A 22,122-nucleotide genomic window follows, 5' to 3' on the forward strand; every position below is an offset into this window, starting at 1 on the left:
CTGATAGGTTGGAGGACGTCCACTGGAACTCATCATAATTACTGTGTAAGTCTATGGAAGGGAGTGAGAAAAATGAGTCTCCTAAGTTTTCTGTTGAAGTCAATGTACCAACGGGAGGACGGAAACCAACTGTCCTCCAGCTACACCATGGCACTACCCCAGAGAGTGTTGTTGAGGCTACTATAGACCTTTATTGTGTGTTTTAGTCAATTATTTGGTTATGAATATACAGTACCAGTCAAAAGTTTGGACACACCTACTCATTCAATTTTATTTTATTTTTTTACTATTTTCTACATTGTAGAATAATAGTGAAGACATCAATAATATGAAATAACACCTATGGAATCATGTAGTAACCAACAATGTGTTACACAAATCACAATATATTTTATATTCTTCAAAGTAGCCACCTTGATGAGAGCTTTGCACACTCTTGTCATTTATTCCTGTTATCAATCAAGGTGAGACTGACCATGGACAAGGCGCAGGAGAAACAGGAGAGCTACTGGAGCAGAATCAAGAAGGGGACCAAGTGCTATAACATCTATCTCAATCTCCTCATTCAAAGACTCAATCATGGACACTCTTACTGGCAGTTGTGGCGGCTTTGCGTGATGTATTGTTGTCTCTACCTTCTTGCCCTTTGTGCTGTTGTCTGTGCCCAATAATGTTTGTACCATGTTTTGTGCTGGTACCATGTTGTGTTGCTACCATGTTGTTGTCATGTTGTGTTGCTACCATGCTGTGTTGTTATGTGTTGTCATGTGTTGCTGCCTTGTTGTCTTAGGTCTCTCTTGTCGTGATGTGTGTTTTGTCCTATATTTATATTTTATTTATATATTTATTTTTAATCCCAGCCGGGGACCCTCTGGATGACAAATCAGAGCAAGATTACTGAATGTAAGTACATTGTTTACCTTCAGAGGTGAATGTATCAAACCAGTTGCCGTGATAAAAGTATCTTGTTGTTGTGCACTATGTTTTAATAGCTACGGTTAACTGGACACTGCAGTTAGATTAAAAATAATTTAAGCTTTCTGCCCGAATAAGACATGTCTATGTCCCGGAACTGGCCGTTGTTTACAACGTCATTCTAGTCACATTATCGCATGTTGAGCAACAACTGTCCCGGTTTAGGGACACCGATCCCCATAGAGGTTGAAGAAGACGAGGGAGGATGTATCAAATCCTATGAGTATCTGTTTTTTTTTTTTAAATCACAAGAGTGGATTTCAGATGTCTGCCTGTCTTTGACGTGTTACAGTCGACTGATTATCAGCTTGACCTGCCACTAGCTATCTCCAAGGAGCTATTTCCTAGCCTGAAATCCAGACCTGTTTTGGGCTAACATTTCACTCCTTGTACTTCCGTGTCATTTGTTTGGCATTTACAAGGAGTGAAATGTTTAAATGAAAAGTAATCTCCGCACACTGAGGATAAATGCACCATTTTGAATTTATTTAGGCTGACGACCAAAAACTCAGATTAAAGATCCTTATGGCCATGTTGGAAGCCCAGAGGGCTACTGTCTGTCTTATAGTGGCCATGTTGGAAGCCCAGAGGGCTACTGTCTGTCTTATAGTGGCCATGTTGGAAGCCAGAGAGGTAATTAAAGAGTGTGAGGTATTTGAATCGTTCCTCATTACATGTGTTTGTGTTACTAAACAAACCGATATTAGGAATAGTAGCTAGTAACATTTAATCTTTATTTACAGTAGATGTAAACATTCAACACCCTGACATGACTGCTATGTAGTTGGGTTGCACATTTCTGAAAAATTTCCCCAAATTTCAGAATTCCTGGTTGGAGGATTCCCAGATTTCCTTTCTGTTCCTTCATAATTTCAGGAATCTTCCAACCCTAAAATGTAGAAAAAGGCATGTTTCACATTTGTATAAAAAAGACAATCTTGGCAGTTTAACATGTGGTGAATGCTGAGGGGGAAAGAAATGGAACAAACAAACAGGAGGGTAAATAACAGCAATGGTTTAGAAAAGGCGAGCTTAAAAGCAACCAAACATAAAGCTGAATCTACATGGTTTGTAATATAATAAGATACAAAACAAACGGTTTGTAATATACCCTGACTAGACCTTGTTATGCCCTGACTAGACCTGGTTATGTCCTGGCTAGACCTGGTTATGTCCTGGCTAGCCCTGGTTATGTCCTGGCTAGCCCTGGTTATGTCCTGGCTAGACCTGGTTATGTCCTGGCTAGACCTGGTTATGTCCTGGCTAGACCTGGTTATGTCCTGGCTAGACCTGGTTATGTCCTGGCTAGACCTGGTTATTTCCTGACTAGACCTGGTTATGCCCTGACTAGACCCTTCACAGTACAGTAATGCATTTGACCTTACAGTTACGACCATAGAGATAGATAGAGGACTAATTTTACAGTTACTACCATAGAGGACTCATCTCTGTGCCATTACGGCATCTTTCAACCTCTATGGTTCCTACCCAATTCCTCAAGTCCCGTTGGGATAACTGTAGTTTTGAGGTTAATTAATGTCATGAAATGATAATGATTTGAGAACAGAGAGCCTAGTTGCGTCACTTATGGCACCTTATATATAGTGTGAGCGCTAATCTATAGTTCACTACTTTTGACCAGAGCTAATTGACCCTAATTTCATCTACTAGCCGGCTCTTTCCTATCCGGAAGCAATTGAGACAGGGAACAAGGTTGTGGGTCCTGGTCAGAAGTAGTGAACTATAAAGGGAATAGTTTGCACTTGGCGATGCAAGCTGTGGATAGTGTTAACAGGGTGGTTCAGATCAGTCATCCCAGACGATGCCCAGGAGCTCACTGCTGGCGTCCCACAGCTTCTTGGCTGTCTCCTCCTTCCTCCCCTGGGGTGCCACGAAGGCCGGGGCACAGTCACTGAGAGAGAGTGTGAGAGCGGGAGGAAGAGGACTTTAGTTATCTGCATGATCAGTGCTTCCCTTTTGATTTATTCTGTCATCAAATGAAAGTAGAATGTTTCTAATAAATAATTTGGTCATCTAGCAGGTGTTTACTCCATGGTGACTCACAGAATTGTCAAAACTGACAGAGTATGTATTAAGTGGTCGATGTGGGACCTTGTTCTAACCCACAATCCTCAGCACCTTGTTCTAACCCACAATCCTCAGCACCGTGTTCTAACCCCCAACCCTCAGCACCTTGTTCTAACCCACAACCCTCAGCACCTTGTTCTAACACACAACACCTAGTGCTGAGCGATTATCCGAAATGTGTTATTTTTCGTTATTTGGCCAACGCCATCGATTCAAGTATTTGGATTCCATTTCGTTAGGGTTTTTAATCTGTGAGCTCAATGCACAGTTTCTCTAGAGATGAATCAGATCACGCCTGAAATGCGCAATGTAGTTTCCAACAGGCCATTATTCTACATAATTAACCACATTTTCTGGGCGTAGCTAACTACAATAACAATAACCCATTGCTCGTCTACTTGTCTGATCTATGCGGGGAGCGCAGAAACGGAGAGAGACAGAAGAACTCGCTATTAAGAGGGATAGAGAGCACTATCGCTACCTGAAAATACACGATCTTAAGTGATTGATAGTTGGTATCCAGCAGTCATAAAACGATGCCTTATTTACTTCGAAGAACTACTAAAATGTTGTTGTCAGACAGCAGCTCTATAGAGATGATGACAACTTGGAATTAAATAATTAAGTCATCAAATAAAACATCTGAAATAATATGATTAAAGTAAATGATGGTTAATAAATACAATACTAATAAGTGCTAAACAGTAAATGGGCAGTCACTACCATCATGGAACTATTCATTGTTTTATTCTGTGTCACAGCAGTCAACCCACATAAGGCAAAAGTCATTTTTATTATTATCCAAAACTGAAAAGTGATGATTTTTTTCATAGATCAAACCGAAACGATCTCAAAAAGCACTAAAATCACTCAGCACTATAACCCACTGAGCCATTGGAATCCCAGTTCCATCTAAAACACCGAGGGTCGAGGGGTCAGAACGTCATACTGTAATCTCACCTGAAGTGTTTCCCGGTGAGAGAGTGCAGCTCCTCTGCCACAGCGCAGTAGATGGATGTCTGGGCCCCGTCCCGAGGGCTCTTCAGGAACAAGGAGAACAGAGAGAACAGCAGAGACATGATGGTGGAGTGGCGTACCAGGTCTGAACACACCGACCCCGGGTGGACAGAGTTCACCGTCACACTGGAACCTGGAGAGAGGGAAGAAGAGAGGATTCAGTTACCAAGCTATTGTCAGGCTTTTTGCTTGATCCCCAAACCCCTGAGACACATTGGTAACTGAACAAAAATATAAAAATGAGAAATGTAAAAAAAAAAAGTGTTGGTCGCATGTTTCATGAGCTGAAATAAAAGACCCCAGAAAATGTTCCGTACGCACAAAAAAACGTATTTCGCTCAAATTTTGTGCACAAATGTGTTTACGTCCCTGTTAGTGAGCATTTATCCTTTGCCAAGAAAGTCCAGCCACCTGACAGGTGTGGCATATCAAGAATATGACTCAACAGCATGATCATTACACAGGTGCACCTTGTGCTGGGGACAATAAAAGGCCACTTTAAAATGTGCAGTTTTGTGCCACAATGCCACAGATGTCTCAAGTTGAGGGAGCGTGCAATTGGCATGCTGACTGCAGCCATTGCAGTGGACAGCTGATGAAACTGAGGAGTATTTCTGTCTGTAATAAAGCCTTTTTGTGGGAAAAACGCATTCCGATTGGCTGGGCCTGGCTCCACAGTGGGTGGGCCTATGCCCACCCAGGCCCACCTATGGCTGCGTCCCTGCCCAGTCATGTGAAATCCATAGATTAGGACCAAATGAATTTATTTCAATTGACTGATTTCCTTATATGAAATGTAACTCAGTAAAATCTTTGTGATTGTTGCATGTTGCATTTCCATTTTTATTAAGCGTTCAGACCCCTTCACTTTTTCCTCATTTTGTTACTTTACAGCCTTATTCTAAAATGATATTGTATTGAGAACAACAATTTCCCATAATGACAAAGCAAAAACAGGTTTAGACATTTCTGCAAATGCATAAAAAAAAAGAAATATAACATTTACATAAGTATTCAAACCCTTTACTCAGTACTTTGTTGAAGCAACTTTGGCAGCGATTGCAGCCTCGAGTCTTCTTGGGTATGACGCTACAAGCTTGGCACACCTGTATTTGGGGAGTTTCTCCCATTCTTCTCTGCAGATCCTCTCAACCGATGTCAGGTTGAATGGGGAGCGTCGCTGTACAACTATTTTCAGGTCTCTCCAGAGATGTTTGATCGGGTTCAAGAACGGGCTCTGACTTGGACACTCAAAGACATTCAGAGACTTGTCCCGAAGCCACTCCTGCGTTGTCTTGGCTGTGAGCTTAAGGTTGTTGTCCTGTTGGAAGGTGAAATCTTGCGCGCTCTGATACAGGTTTTCATCAAGGATTTCTCTGTGCTTTGCTCCTTTCATCTTTCCCTCAATCCTGACTAGTCTCCCAGTCCCTTCCGCTGAAAGACATCCCCACAGCATGATGCTCCCACCACCATGCTTCACCATAGGGATGTTGACAGGTTTCTTCCAGATGTGATGCTTGGCATTCAGGCCAGAGTTCAATCTTTGTTTCATCAGCCTTTAACTGAGGATTGGCTTCCGTCTGGCCACTCTACCATCTGCAGAAATGTTTTGGTACCCTTCACTGTCAACTGTGGGACCTTATATAGACAGGTGTGTGCCTTTCCAAATCATGTCCAATCAATTGAATTTACCACAGGTGGACTCCAATCAAGTTGTAGAAACATCTCAAGGATGATCAATGGAAACAGGATGCACCTGAGCTCAAATTTCGAGTCTCATAGCAAAGGGTCTGAATACTTGTGTAAATAAGGTATTTTTGTTTTTATAAAAAAACTGTTTTCATTTTGTCATTGTGGGGTATTGTGTCATTGTGGGGTATTGAGTCATTGTGGGGTATTGAGTCAATGTGGGGTATTGAGTCATTGTTAGTCATTGTGGGGTATTGAGTCATTGTGGGGTATTGAGTCATTGTGGGGTATTGAGTCAATGTGGGGTATTGAGTCATTGTGAGTCATTGTGGGGTATTGAGTCATTGTGGGGTATTGAGTCATTGTGGGGTATTGAGTCAATGTGGGGTATTGAGTCATTGTGGGGTATTGAGTCATTGTGGGGTATTGAGCCATTGTGGGGTATTGAGCCATTGTGGGGTATTGAGCCATTGTGGGGTATTGAGTCATTGTGGGGTATTGAGCCATTATGGGGTATTGAGTCAATGTGGGGTATTGAGTCATTGTGGGGTATTGAGTCATTGTGGGGTATTGAGTCAATGTGGGGTATTGTGGGGTATTGAGTCAATGTGGGGTATTGTGGGGTATTGAGTCAATGTGGGGTATTGTGGGGTATTGAGTCATTGTGGGGTATTGAGCCATTATGGGGTATTGAGTCAATGTGGGGTATTGAGTCATTGTGGGGTATTGAGTCATTGTGGGGTATTGAGTCAATGTGGGGTATTGTGGGGTATTGTGTCAATGTGGGGTATTGTGGGGTATTGAGTCAATGTGGGGTATTGTGGGGTATTGAGTCAATGTGGGGTATTGTGGGGTATTGAGTCAATGTGGGGTATTGTGGGGTATTGTGTCAATGTGGGGTATTGTGGGGTATTGAGTCAATGTGGGGTATTGTGGGGTATTGAGTCAATGTGGGGTATTGTGGGGTATTGAGTCAATGTGGGGTATTGTGGGGTATTGAGTCATTGTGGGGTATTGAGTCAATGTGGGGTATTGTGGGGTATTGTGTCAATGTGGGGTATTGTGGGGTATTGAGTCAATGTGGGGTATTGTGGGGTATTGAGTCAATGTGGGGTATTGTGGGGTATTGAGTCAATGTGGGGTATTGTGGGGTATTGTGTCAATGTGGGGTATTGTGGGGTATTGAGTCAATGTGGGGTATTGTGGGGTATTGAGTCAATGTGGGGTATTGTGGGGTATTGAGTCAATGTGGGGTATTGTGGGGTATTGAGTCAATGTGGGGTATTGTGTGTAGATTGTTTTATTTAATCCATTTTAGAATAAGGCTATAACGTTGCAAAATGTGGAACAACTTTCCAAATGCACTGTAGCATGTACCTTCATAAATATGGTTTTGCCTTTCTGATCATGTCTTTTGGGTGCGTTTTCTCATTGAAAATCTATGTGCATGGTCACTATTCCTCAGTTTATTTTGTGTGTTAATAAATCCATGTATCAGGTTGCAATTCTCTCCCTCCCTCCCTCCCTCTCGCTCCTCCCCTCCCTTCCTCCCTGTCGCTCTTCCCCTCCCTCAATCCCTGTCGCTCTTCTACCTCCCTCCCTCCCTGTCGCTCTTCCCCTCCCTCCCTCCCTGTCGCTCTTCCCCTCCCTCCCTCACTCTCTCCCTCTCTCTCTCTTCCCCCCCTCCCTCCCTCCCTCCCTCCCTCCCTCCCTCCCTCCCTCCCTCCCTCCCTCCCTCCCTCCCCCACCCTACCTTTGAGTCTGCGGGCCAGCTCCCTAGCAAACAAGACGTTGGCCAGCTTGCTCTGGCAGTATGCGAGGCCGCTGTTGTAGCTGCCCTGGCTGAGGAGGTCATGGAAGCGGATCCAGCCAAAGTTATGAGCCAGGGAAGAAACCACAACGATGCGGGCCGGAGCGCTCCGCTTTAGCAGGCCAATCAGGAGGTACGTCAACAGGAAGTGACCTACCAGGAAGAAACAGTAAACAACAACACGATGCAATCCGTAAACTATTGGGAGTTGTTGAATAGAACACAGGAAGTGACCTACCAGGAAGAAACAATAATATGATGCTGTTGCTTTGTCAGAAAGAAAATAATACTAGGATCATGTTGAATGAAACACTTATGTCATTGAAGTACTACTTGTACATGGTTAGTACTGTTAAGGCTAGCTGCCAACATGTTCTTCATACAGAAAAGGCTATATGGACACTCCTGACATTCAAAATAATATTTAATTTCAGAACTGGTTCAAATGTAGGTTAGGGTTTAGTTAAGGAAAGGTGTTTCAGATGTTGTTTACTCGTTTTAAAGGTCAGGAGTGCCCTTATAGCCTCTCCCACTTCATATAGTAGATACTGTAAGTGCCACAGCCCTTCACAGATGAGGGCCACAGCCCTTCACAGATGAGGGCCACAGCTCTTCATAGATGAGGGCCACAGCCCTTCACAGATGAGGGCCTACAACATTTTGTTACGTTACAGCCTGATTCTATAATGGATTAAATAGTCCCCCCCTCCATAAATCTACACACAATACCCCAAAATGACATCACAATAGCCCATAATGACAAAGCGGAATCAGGTTATTTGGAAAAAATTCGCTAATTTATTTAAAATAAAAAACAGAAATACCTTATTTACACAAGTATTCAGACCCTTTGCTATGAGATTAGAAATTGAGCTCAGGTGCATCCTGTTTCCATTGATCATGCTTGAGATGTTTCTACAACTTGATTGGAGTCCACCTGTCGTACATTCAATTTGATTAGACATGATTTGGAAGGTACAGACCTGTCTATATAAGGTCCCACAGTTGACACTGCATGTCAGAGAAAAAAACCAAGCCATGAGGTCGAAGGAAATGTCCGTAGAGCTCCGAGATAGGATTGTGTCGAGGCACAAATCTGGGGAATGGTACCAAAAAATGTCTGCAGCATTGAAGGTCCCCAAGAATACAGTGGCCTCCATCATTCTAAAATGGAAGACGTTTGGAACCACTAAGACTTCCTAGAGATGGCCGCCTGGTCAAACTGAGCAATTGGGGAGAAGGGCCTTGGTCAGGGATGTGACCAAAAACCCAATGGTCATGCTGACAGAGCTCCTGAGTTCCCTCTGTGGAGAACCTTCCAGAAGAACAAACATCTCCGCAGCACTCCACCAAATCAGGCCTTTATGGTAGAGTGGCCAGACAGAAGCCACTTCTCTGTAAAAGCCACATGAGAGCCCGCTTGGAGTTTACCAAAAGGCACCTAAAAGGACTCTGATCATGACAAAAACAAGATTCTCTGGTCTGATGAAACCAAGATTGAACTCTTTGTCCTTCATTTCAAGCGTCACGTCTGGAGGAAACCTGGCACCGCTCATCACCTGGCAAATAGCATCCCTACGGTGAAGCATGGTGGTGACAGCATCATGCTGTGGGGAAACCTGGCACCATCCCTACGGTGAAGCATGGTGGTGACAGCATCATGCTGTGGGGAAACCTGGCACCATCCCTACGGTGAAGCATGGTGGCGACAGCATCATGCTGTGGGGAAACCTGGCACCATCCCCACGGTGAAGCATGGTGGTGACAGCATCATGCTGTAGGGATGTTTCCAGTGGCAGGGAGACTAGTCAGGATCGAGGAAAAGATGAACGGCGCAAAGTACAGAAAGATCCTTGATGAAAACCTGCTCCAGAGCGCTCAGGACCTCAGACTGGGGCGGTTCATCTTCCAAACAGGACAAAGACCCTAAGCACACAGCCAAGACAACGGGGTGGGGGGCTGTGCCAGTCTTGACACCGCAACACTGGGACAGAAATTTTGAGAGAACTTTCTCTTCCTTGCCCTGCAGTATTGGAAGACTGAAATACCTTTGTTACAGAGCGACTCTTGCCTCCAAAATCCTTTTCTCCAAGAAAATGACCTTTGGAACAATATTCATAAGACAGGAATGTTAAGAATGGTTTGGGGGGATGTAAAGAATAATCCAGTCATTGTTTATTATTTTGTGATGTCATTAAGGATGGTATGACAAAGTAACTAACTTAGGAAGGACACGCATTCTGTCAAGTTTACATCTAAGTGTTGTGTAAAGTAAATTGTTAGGTATGAGAGTATTTTTTTTTAAAGATAGAACTGTGAGATGAACTGTGATTTTAGTTTTCTAATTAGATAATTGTTTTTCATATAAACTAGTCAGGAGTCATGCCCAAGTGAGCTCAGAGTTCACGTCAGCATGACGGAACACCCCCTTTTGCCAGGGTGCTTAAAAGGACTCACTAAGAATTAACATACAGGACAGCCAAAGTACAGCGCGAACTGAACGTTACAAATGGTTAAAACTACAAGACCAGAGAGCAAGGTGGCTACACCTCTCACCATGAAAAAGGTGAGACCTGTACATTGCCGGGTTACAACTGGCGTATAAAATTGTTGAACCCTGAATAATCAACCATTGATACCAAAAGACGTGAGACGATAGTCTACATGTTGAAATAGTGAGTTTCTCTGAAGCTCTCAACCTCAGCACTAGAAGAGAAGATAACGTCACCTTGGAGACCAGAAACATTCAGTCTGCAGCTGTGCATGTAAAATAGGTCATAGAACTTTGACTAATGACACAAGGTGGGAAGACAAATCCCCACAGACAACAGTTGGTACATCTGAAGTATCTATTCTAACAACCACTCCACTACCAGAGAAGCTCTACAAAGGACATTGTGAAGTCAGGTGGACAAACCAGTCTTACATCCCTCGACAACTTCACAATAGGACCCATCGAGTTCAACAGAGAAAGACAGCTATGTGTATAGATTGCATTTCTAAACAGAATGAGTGGTGGTAAGCATTAATATTTCCATGAGCGTAGCCTCCAAATGTATCCAAGTGTTGTCTCTCGGTCTCTCCCTCTCTTTACCTACCCCTCCCTCTCCATATGTGTAACAAGCCGTCAAGGCTACGCACTCTAACACAAGGCTACGCACTCTAGCACAAGGCTACGCACTCTAGCACAAGGCTACGCACTCTAGCACAAGGCTACGCACTCTAGCACAAGGCTACGCACTCTGGCACAAGGCTACGCACTCTAACACAAGGCTACGCACTCTAACACAAGGCTACGCACTCTAACACAAGGCTACGCACTCTAGCACAAGGCTACGCACTCTAACACAAGGCTACGCACTCTAACACAAGGCTACGCACTCTAGCACAAGGCTACGCACTCTAGCACAAGGCTACGCACTCTAGCACAAGGCTACGCACTACAATTTTGTCAGCGACACCAACACTTCAGGGGTGTTTTGAAAACAACAGCTCACAACCCTGCTCAAAAGCAAAAAACACCCTGTTCAGAAATATCCTGGCTCCTGGAAAAGCATGCAATTGAAGAAGTTTAACCAGCGCAACAAAACTGCGAGTTCTACTCAATCTATTTTCTAGTGCCTATAAAAAAGGAGGAGGCCTCCGTCCGATCCTGGACATAACGTGCCTGAATAGTCATCTTCCAGCACTTCAAAATGCTGCCAATCAAAACTGTCCTGTAGCTGCAGGGTTGCCCCCAAAATTGTCCTTCAGCCAATTTCTGTAATTTTGACCCTCCCCCGGGAGCTCCCGGCTGCAGGGAAGACCCCCGGGAGCTCCCGGCTGTAGGGAAGACCCCATCTACATAGATTCTATATAGTATAAAGAAACAAAAACCAGACTTCTCTGACAGAATTTGGAGTCCGTATGTGGACCATCTCAGGAAGTGTGGTGCTTGAGTGACGGTGAAGGCTACCGCATTAGCATGTTGGTCGGGGCTGGGGTCTGCGGGGGTTTCAGACTTGCTGACTGGTTGTGCACGTGTCACGTTCGGACCGGTTGGCAGACCATGGGGGGTCTCAGTTTCAATCAATCAATCGTTTCGGTTTGTGAATGTCCGTTTATTTTGGATCGATTTTTTTATTTTATTTTAATATTTTGTTCAATCATTTTTTAAATATATTTTTTAAATATTATAATAAAGTGTATGTGGCAGCCATCTCTATGGGTCATGACCTGATTGGTGCACAAACAGGGGCACACACTCCAGTATCTGAATTCATGAATGGTGGCTCCTTCACACCCTCATGGGAGTTAGATGTTGTCCTACGATCATTTATGAGCCTGTCTTGACTTTAGCTATGGGAGCTCTTAGCCAAGACTGCCTTTCTACTGGCTATGGTTTCAGCCAAACGTGTTGGAGAATTACATGCGTTATCTACCTATCATGCCTCACTTTAGCAGAAGATTGGATCTAAAGCAGTGCTTGGGCCAAACTTCTTACCTAAGGTGCTTTCATCATCACATGCTAACCAGCTTTTAATCTTAGTGGTATTTCAACCGCCTACCCACTCCTCACAGGAGAGTCCAGAGTTGCATGCACTTTGCCGGGTTAGGGCATTAAGTACCTATGTTGCTGCAACAAGAACAGTTTGTCAAACAGAGCCGATTTTTTTGTGTGTTATGGGGAGGACACAAATAAGGTCCAGCTGTCTCCAAGCAGAGAACTGGCACGTTGGATTACCAAGCAGAGAACTGGCACGTTGGATTACCAAGCAGAGAACTGGCACGTTGGATTACCAAGCAGAGAACTGGCACGTTGGATTACCAAGCAGAGAACTGGCACGTTGGATTACCAAGCAGAGAACTGGCACGTTGGATTACCAAGCAGAGAACTGGCACGTTGGATTACCAAGCAGAGAACTGGCACGTTGGATTACCAAGCAGAGAACTGACACGTTGGATTACCAAGCAGAGAACTGGCACATTGGATTACCAAGCAGAGAACTGGCACGTTGGATTACCAATGCAGTGTCAAAAAATCATACGCTGCAGTAGGTAGACCAACTCTAGACACCGTGGTACTACAATCCACCAGGGGTATGGCCACGTCATGGAACCTGTTCAGAGGAGCCTCCTGGACTCGATCTGTGCTGTTGCCAGTTGGGCAACACCCATGACTTTCATGAGGTACTACAGACTGCATGTTATGTCCACACCCATCAGTCTGTGGTCCAGGTCACCTTGGTTTTCAGAAAGTCCGGGTCTCTGGTGTTGTGCATCTTCTTCATCTGTGTTACTCTGGTGTTCTAGTGCACCAATCCACTTCTCTGCCTGGACTCTACTACTCTTGTTTAACAGAGTTGTTGAGTAGATCAAACCTCTGCCGGAATGAGTTCTTGATGTTGGTGACCTCCTCAGCCAGATGCTGTGCCCAGCTCAGAGTCTCGTCCTCGGTCATAATATGTTTGGTAGCAGGCCGATCTGTCTCTAGTTTCTTCGCTGCTTGCCTGGTCTCCAATCGGACATTTACCCAGCTGTGTCAACATACAGTTTACAAACTTGAAGTGGGCTTTTCAGGGTGTTAAAATAGGCTATACTTGGCAAAATGTCAAGGTCTGGAATGCGAGTGAAACAAGCATGCCATTTCGCCTTGTTACGGGATCAGGCCTTAGATTGCTGGTGTTTGTGGAAAGACAAATTGACATAGAACCCTAGAAGTGAGTCTGTTAAAAATCTCTGTCTCACCCAGGTGGTTGACCCCCAGCTGCATCTCGAAACCGTCCTTGGTCTTCATGTAGGGACACATCATGACCCCAGCATTGTTGATCAGGATATGGAGGTGGTTGACCTCTGTAGGGGTCAGATACAGAGTCAATATTATACTTTGCTTTACAGAGTAAACACATTATAATATTAGTGCTTGCCTTGAAATATACTGTAATAACGGCAGAATAAATACTGTAATAACACCAGAATAAATACTGTAATAAACTAATAACGCCAAAATAAATAATGCAATAATGCCAAAATAAATACTGTAATAAACTAATAACGGCAGAATAAATACTGCAATAACACCAGAATAAATACTGTAATAACGCCAGAATAAATACTGTAATATACTGTAATAACACCAGAATAAATACTGTAATATACTGTAATAACACCAGAATAAATACTGTAATAACACCAGAATAAATACTGTAATATACTGTAATAACACCAGAATAAATACTGCAATAACACCAGAATAAATACTGTAATAACACCAGAATAAATACTGTAATAACGCCAGAATAAATACTGTAATATACTGTAATAACACCAGAATAAATAGTGTAATAAACTGTAATAATGCCAGAATAAATACTGTAATAACACCAGAATAAATACTGTAATAACACCAGAATAAATACTGTAATAACGCCAGAATAAATACTGTAATAACGCCAGAATAAATACTGTAATAACGCCAGAATAAATACTGTAATAACACCAGAATAAATACTGTAATAACGTCAGAATAAATACTGTAATAACGTCAGAATAAATACTGTAATAACGTCAGAATAAATACTGTAATAACGTCAGAATAAATACTGTAATAACGTCAGAATAAATACTGTAATAACGTCAGAATAAATACTGTAATAACGTCAGACTAAATACTGTAATAACGTCAGACTAAATACTGTAATAACGCCAGACTAAATACTGTAATAACACCAGAATAAATACTGTAATAACACCAGAATAAATACTGTAATAACACCAGAATAAATACTGTAATAACACCAGAATAAATACTGTAATATACTGTAATAACACCAGAATAAATACTGTAATAACGTCAGAATAAATACTGCAATAACACCAGAATAAATACTGTAATATACTGTAAAGGTTACGGGGAGGTTTGTGTCCCAAATTGCACAAAAGTAGTGCACTATATAGGGAATAGGGCTCTGGTCTAAAGTAGTGCACTACATAGGGAATAGGGTGCGATTTGGGACGCATTTGGAGTTAGTAGGCTTACCTCGGAGGAAGCGTTGAGCAAAGGCCCGTATGGAGCTGGTATCAGCCAGGTCTAGCTCTCGGACCTCTACGTTTGCCTTAGAGTAGATGCGTCGTATAGATGCTGCGGCCGCCTCACCCTTCTCCACATCCCTGCACGCCATGATCACCCTCGCACCTGGCAATAGACAATAAAACAGTAAGGCCCGAGGGGGTGTGGTATACGGTCTGATATACCTTGGCTTTCAGCCAATCAGCATTCAGGGCTCGAATCCACCCAGTTTATAATAACCAATAATCAGCATCGTTGATACTTTCTTGAATGGTCTCCTTTCTTCTTCTGTTATCATTATCTTTGTGGTGATGAAGGACAGGAGGCCTCACCATGAAGGACTGTTGGGAAGACCATTAGTGAGTCCTAAAAGGCACTATACACCCTCCAGGGCCCCAAAGTAGTGCACTATATTGGGAATAGGGTATAATTTAGCAGAGTTTACACAGGCAGCTCAATTCTGATCTTCTACCCAATTAGTGGCATAAGATCTGACTGGTCAAAATACCAATTACTGGCATAAGATCTGACTGGTCAAAATACCAATTACTGGCATAAGATCTGACTGGTCAAAATACCAATTACTGGCATAAGATCTGACTGGTCAAAATACCAATTACTGGCATAAGATCTGACCGGTCAAAATACCAATTACTGGCATAAGATCTGACTGGTCAAAATACCAATTACTGGCATAAGATCTGACTGGTCAAAATACCAATTAGTGGCAAAAGACCCAGAATGGTCTGCCTGTGTAAACATTAGTCACCTCTGATAGCCAGGTCCAGAGCAGTCTCCTTCCCAATACCAGTGTTGGCTCCAGTAATCAGGACCGTCTTCCCGTCCAGCCGGGTCATAGACATACATGCTCCACCTGCTGAGTATTTCCTGACAGAGAAACGAAATGGATTTGTTTTTATTTATCTACAATCAAACTTCTATATCAGTCCTGTCTGTGTTGGCGAGGTTGGCAATGGCATATAGTGGAAGTCCACACCAGGGCTGCTGTTACAATCCCATTCTCCATATAGTTCCCCATTCCCACTACATTAGGAATAGGATGCCGTTTGGGAGGCATCCTGAGGCTACAGAATAGAGATACAGGTGTTCAACTTTTTCTTTTGACAGTAAAGTTGATTATTATTATTATATATGACTATTATTGATCGTTCAACATGCAACATTATTGTTACTCAATATGCAAGATCACTTTCTGGCAACAACGATCAAACGTCAAATCGTACGACTCAGTCACGCCACAAAACCTGGCTCGGTCTCACCGAACAATAATGGTTACAAATATAACTCCGCCCACGCGCGCAACGCTGTCGTGCATAATCATGTCATGAAATATTGTAGCACGCTACTGTACAGCACTTCCTTACCTAAGGAATTGCATTATCATTTTGACATATAAACCATATTCAATTGACAGAGCCTTTATTCCACAAAACAACAACAAATGAATGTATTTTTGAAAAATGTGGTTGTCTTCATTATGGAAAAAAAATAGTGTTGATCTAGGCTGTACTGCATAAAAATAATCTGGATCATCGTCATCAACGTTGATGTCGATTCACCCATTCATCCCCGCCAATAGTCTTCTTAACCCCAATGGAAAAACACAATCCTTTCGTTTTTAGCTTGACAATGACGGTAATTCATTTCTATTGAGGTTAGACTAATTAGCCAAGCATAGAATCAGATGATGCATCGACTACAGCCTCGGACATTAAAAAAAGCGTTTATTCTTACCTAATGTGGGGTGCGAATAAAACCATGAGTAGTGCGACCACCCCAAGACCTGCGACAATCAATACGAGCACCATCATGACACGGATCCTTTCGCTGTCTCTCTATTGTAGCCCCTTCTTCACTGCTCTTCATTCATAGCGCCGTTCTGTGTTCACCTGACCAACAGCTGATCCAAGATGTCAAAGCATTATGGGGGAGGTGTCGGAGGAGGAGGAGTTATTATACATCACGGGTTGTCACAGTGATGCTCGTTCAATGGAATCCTGGGATTGTAGTCTTCCAATACATTCGACACAAACGCACTACTACTTCCACTTGCCTATTGTATTTGAAGTTGTATTGAAAGACAGTTCCGCTATGCATATTTATTAATTTGTAAAAACATTGGGCCTATTTTGTAATACACAGAAAATTCTACAATTTTTACAAACTTCTATTTGGTTTGAAATATACTAGTCTATATCCTAATCCTCAGATGAAAAAAAAAAGAAGGTAAAGATCGCCAGTTTCTTGTCCTAAAAACCGGAAATGAGTTGCCTTTGGATCATTCAGCTATTCCTACGGGGGAAAAATTGGGTTTTTGCGGTAAACGCCGAAAATAAGGTCTGAGGTTAATTAACACAAGTTTAGGAGAACTTATACGTTTTGTTCTATGATATAATAACCGTCAGTTAACATGACCTTTATGAATTATGAAGCCTTTATTTTACTTCACGTGCACTTTGGATGACATAAATGCCCCAAAATTCAAAGTGACATTAGCTGATGAAGATTATGTCACAGAACAAAATGTAGAACAAATCAAATCAAATTGTATTAGTCACACGCGCCAAATACAACTGGTGTATTCCTCACAGTGAAATGTTTACTCACGAGCCCCTAACCAACAATACAGTTTAAAAAATATGGATAAGAATAAGAAATAAAAGTAACACGATATTAAAGAGCAGCAGTAAAAAAATAGCAATATATACAGGGGGGTACAGAGTCAATGTGCGGCCCCATTGATGTACTGGGCAGTTCGCACTACCCTCTGTAGTGCCTTGTGGTCGGAGGTCGAGCAGCTGCTATACCAGGTAGTGATGCAACCAGTCCCGTTCATCTCCCCCATATCCATGCCTAATAAATACAATGGCTCCCCAGGGAAATGTCAAGGATTTCTCAAGCAATGCAACCTGTACATAGACCATCATCGCGCTGACTTCACCTTTTTTTTTTAATATATATATATTTTTACCTTTATTTAACTAGGCAAGTCAGTTAAGAACAAATTCTTATTTTCAATGACGGCCTAGGAACAGTGGGTTAACTGCCTGTACAGGGGCAGAACGACAGATTTGTACCTTGTCAGCTCGGGGGTTTGAACTTGCAACCTTCCAGTTACTAGTCCAACACTCTAACCACTAGGCTACCCTGCCCCCCCACCTCTGACAAAGACAGGGTGGACTTCGTCATCTCCCTACTCACAGGCAAAGCTCTTCCTTTTGTTCTGGAGGTTGATGCATCCAAGGTCTGTGTAGGAGCGGTTCTCTCTCAGCGGGTAGGGACACCTCCCAAATTACACCCATGTGGCTTCTTTTCCAAGAAACTGTCACCCGCTGGGAGGAACTATGATGTCGGGAACTGAGAGCTCCTCGCCATTAAGCTGGCTATCGAAGAGTGGCGCCACTGGTTAGAGGGAGCTCATCACCCATTCCTGGTCCTTACTGACCACCGCAATTTGGAGTACTTAAGAAGAAGTGCTAAGAGGCTCAACCCCAGACAGGTTTGCTGGGCACTCTTCTTCACCTGACTCAACTTCAACTTCACCGTCACCGATCTGCCAGGCAAGAAAAATGTGAAGGCTGACTCCTTATCCCGTCTATTTGACTCCCCTTCCTCTAACCCAGCTCCCGAGACCATCCTGCCTCCATCTTGTGTTGTCAGACCCATACAGTGGGAAATCCAATCAGACGTCCAAGAGGCCCTACGCTCCGACCCAGCACCTCCCGATACCCCTACACGCAAGACCTACCTTCCGACGTCAAAACCCCAACTAATGCAGTGGTGCCATACCTCGCTGAGTTCTGGCCATCCCAGGATCACCCGGACCACGGAGCTATTAACACGCAAGTTCTGGTGGTCATCCCTAACAGCAGACGTACGAGATTATGTTCTTTCCTGTCCCGTCTGTGCATGGGCCAAGATCCCTCGCCAACTACCTACTGGTAAACCAACTACCTACCGGTAAACCAACTACCTACCGGTAAACCAACTACCTACCGGTAAACGCAAGCCTTTACCTACACCAGACCATCTGTTCTCAAAAGATCTGATGTGAAAAGATCTGATGTGATATGTAATAAGACCAATTAGTGGGCAAAAGATCAGAATTGGGCTGCCTGTGTCAACGTAGCCTCGGTGTACATTGTGTAAACCCACCCTACTCAATAGGCGGGCCGGACCCAGGACGGGGACAATGGGACTGCAGGTTCCGGGAAAACATTGTATATGTTGTCAGGCTTCGACCACTGGTATCATAAAAATACACAAGACTTGGCAAGATGTGTAGAGTTACAGCAAATTAGCATTAAAACTGCAGAACATGTCTTTCATGTGTCGATTTTTCAGATCTATCAGTGTATTGTTTTACTGTCCAAATCTAGCTTTCTCTCAAGACTGCAGATGAGTTGAAACTAACATGCCTAACCCCTGGCCACAATCAACTTGTCATGCTGTAAGTGAGTCCGTATTCATCGTTCTCAGGTTTTGCCGTGGCCAGTCTGAATCTAACCTGCATTTGAAACTAGAAAACACTGCTGCTGAGGCGTGGCAGGGATTGGGGACGTGCGAAATACTGGGTCTACCTTTTATAGGAAACTGCACTACTGTCAAAGTTTTGATTAACAAGATACCTTTCGAGGGGCTCTTAGACACAGGCTCACAAGTGCCAATGATGAGACAGTGTGTATTTGATCAAAATCTCCCTGCTGGTTCCATGGACACAGGAGAGTCCCCGAATAAATGAATATGAAGACTTTGCAGTGATGGACTTTGAGGTAAATGGTGTACAGAGCCCTAGTAGATGAATTGTCAGTATTAATGACCGAAGATGAACTGCTCCACTACTCTTAAATGTCATTAACTCTTGCAGGAACACCCTGTTTAATGGGCCTGGGAGCCGTACATAACCCTTTTCCAGGATGCAAAGACTAAACGGACCTGGATCCAGGCCAGAAAGTTGTTGCTGTCGAGGAGCCGGATGGCCACCGATCCGCATTTGAACCATGAACTCTTTTCCCCTGTCCAAACAGCTTGCCCAGCTGTCCAGAGTGGAAACAACTGACATGCATGGAGAAAATAACCTCCGCTTGACGCCACAAGGGGATGGTGAAGATAGAAGCAGACCAGAGGTCTACACGGTGAAGGTGGAAGCAGACCAGAGGTCTACACGGTGAAGGTGGAAGCAGACCAGAGGTCTACATGGTGAAGGTGGAAGCAGACCAGAGGTCTACACGGTGAAGATGGAAGCAGACCAGAGGTCTACACGGTGAAGGTGGAAGCAGACCAGAGGTCTACATGGTGAAGGTGGAAGCAGACCAGAGGTCTACATGGTGAAGCTAGAAGCAGACCAGAGGTCTACACGGTGAAGATAGAAGCAGACCAGAGGTCTACATGGTGAAGGTGGAAGCAGACCAGAGGTCTACACGGTGAAGATAGAAGCAGACCAGAGGTCTACATGGTGAAGGTGGAAGCAGACCAGAGGTCTACACGGTGAAGATAGAAGCAGACCAGAGGTCTAGATGGTGAAGCTAGAAGCAGACCAGAGGTCTACATGGTGAAGGTGGAGGCAGACCAGAGGTCTACAGGGTGAAGATAGAAGCAGACCAGAGGTCTACATGGTGAAGATAGAAGCAGACCAGAGGTCTACATGGTGAAGGTGGAAGCAGACCAGAGGTCTACACGGTGAAGGTGGAAGCAGACCAGAGGTCTACACGGTGAAGGTGGAAGCAGACCAGAGGTCTACATGGTGAAGGTGGAAGCAGACCAGAGGTCTACATGGTGAAGATAGAAGCAGACCAGAGGTCTACATGGTGAAGATAGAAGCAGACCAGAGGTCTACATGGTGAAGATAGAAGCAGACCAGAGGTCTACATGGTGAAGATAGAAGCAGACCAGAGGTCTACATGGTGAAGATAGAAGCAGACCAGAGGTCTACATGGTGAAGATAGAAGCAGACCAGAGGTCTACATGGTGAAGATAGAAGCAGACCAGAGGTCTACACGGTGAAGGTGGAAGCAGACCAGAGGTCTACACGGTGAAGGTGGAAGCAGACCAGAGGTCTACACGGTGAAGGTGGAAGCAGACCAGAGGTCTACACGGTGAAGGGGAGGCAGCGTAGCCTTCATAAAGGAAACTGAAATCGCATAGTTTTTATGGAGATTTTAGAATATTCACGTAAGTCTGTACCCTATTGGATGGAAACCTGCACATCAGGATCTCAGTTGCAATGTGTAAGCACTCTCAGAGAATTCATTTATAGACACTGAATTGATCTGAGAGTCACAGGGTTGTGATGGAGCTCATATAATTAAAGATGGACTCTATGATAACTCTGACTTGTGTGTGGTTTGCTCTCATGATTTGGTAAATACAGGAAATTTCCACTACAACACTACAAGCTTTGTATATTGTGAATGATGTTTGGCTTAGTTCAGTACTCAATTCCAGATTAACAACAGATTTTAACTCTTGACTTTGCACAGCAAACGTGTACTCCATGATAAATCATTGTAGTCAATGACCAGAATTGTTTTCTGTTGTAGAAAGTTTAAGTTCTGAATTAGAAATTGTTTAATGTGTGTAAACTAATTTACAACAGGTCAACCTAACGTTTGGGTGGTCCAGTGAACGTAGTCAACAGGTCAACCTAACGTTTGGGTGGTCCAGTGAACGTAGTCAACAGGTCAACCTAACGTTTGGGTGGTCCAGTGAACGTAGTCAACAGGTCAACCTAACGTTTGGGTGGTCCAGTGAACGTAGTCAACAGGTCAACCTAACGTTCGGGTGGTCCAGTGAATGTAGTCAACAGGTCAACCTAACGTTTGGGTGGTCCAGTGAACGTAGTCAACAGGTCAACCTAACGTTTGGGTGGTCCAGTGAACGTAGTCAACAGGTCAACCTAACGTTCGGGTGGTCCAGTGAACGTAGTCAACAGGTCAACCTAACGTTTGGGTGGTCCAGTGAACGTAGTCAACAGGTCAACCTAACGTTTGGGTGGTCCAGTGAACGTAGTCAACAGGTCAACCTAACGTTTGGGTGGTCCAGTGAACGTAGTCAACAGGTCAACCTAACGTTTGGGTGGTCCAGTGAACGTAGGCAACAGGTCAACCTAACGTTTGGGTGGTCCAGTGAACGTAGTCAACAGGTCAACCTAACGTTTGGGTGGTCCAGTGAACGTAGTCAACAGGTCAACCTAACGTTCGGGTGGTCCAGTGAATGTAGTCAACAGGTCAACCTAACGTTTGGGTGGTCCAGTGAATGTAGTCAACAGGTCAACCTAACGTTCGGGTGGTCCAGTGAATGTAGTCAACAGGTCAACCTAACGTTTGGGTGGTCCAGTGAATGTAGTCAACAGGTCAACCTAACGTTTGGGTGGTCCAGTGAATGTAGTCAACAGGTCAACCTAACGTTTGGGTGGTCCAGTGAATGTAGTCAACAGGTCAACCTGTATTTTGTTTTTCATGATGAAGATCATATT

At 43.8% G+C, this 22,122-nt stretch overlaps 1 protein-coding gene across 1 annotated transcript; it reads right to left on the bottom strand.

Annotated features, from left to right (window-relative positions):
• Positions 1 to 1,685: 1,685 nt before the first annotated feature.
• LOC109903302 (retinol dehydrogenase 12) lies at positions 1,686 to 16,580 on the bottom strand. The gene is made up of 7 exons (XM_020499930.2): positions 16,383 to 16,580; positions 15,397 to 15,515; positions 14,598 to 14,753; positions 13,307 to 13,411; positions 7,523 to 7,732; positions 4,024 to 4,213; positions 1,686 to 2,887 (listed from the first exon to the last, which is right to left on the bottom strand). The coding sequence occupies exons 1-7, from the start codon at positions 16,457 to 16,459 to the stop codon at positions 2,782 to 2,784; spliced, it is 963 nt and encodes a 320-aa protein (XP_020355519.2). The 5' UTR covers positions 16,460 to 16,580; the 3' UTR covers positions 1,686 to 2,781.
• Between the last annotated feature and the right edge of the window lie 5,542 nt (positions 16,581 to 22,122).

The sequence above is a fragment of the Oncorhynchus kisutch genome, linkage group LG7 (assembly GCF_002021735.2).
Source record: "Oncorhynchus kisutch isolate 150728-3 linkage group LG7, Okis_V2, whole genome shotgun sequence".
Taxonomy (NCBI): domain Eukaryota; kingdom Metazoa; phylum Chordata; class Actinopteri; order Salmoniformes; family Salmonidae; genus Oncorhynchus; species Oncorhynchus kisutch.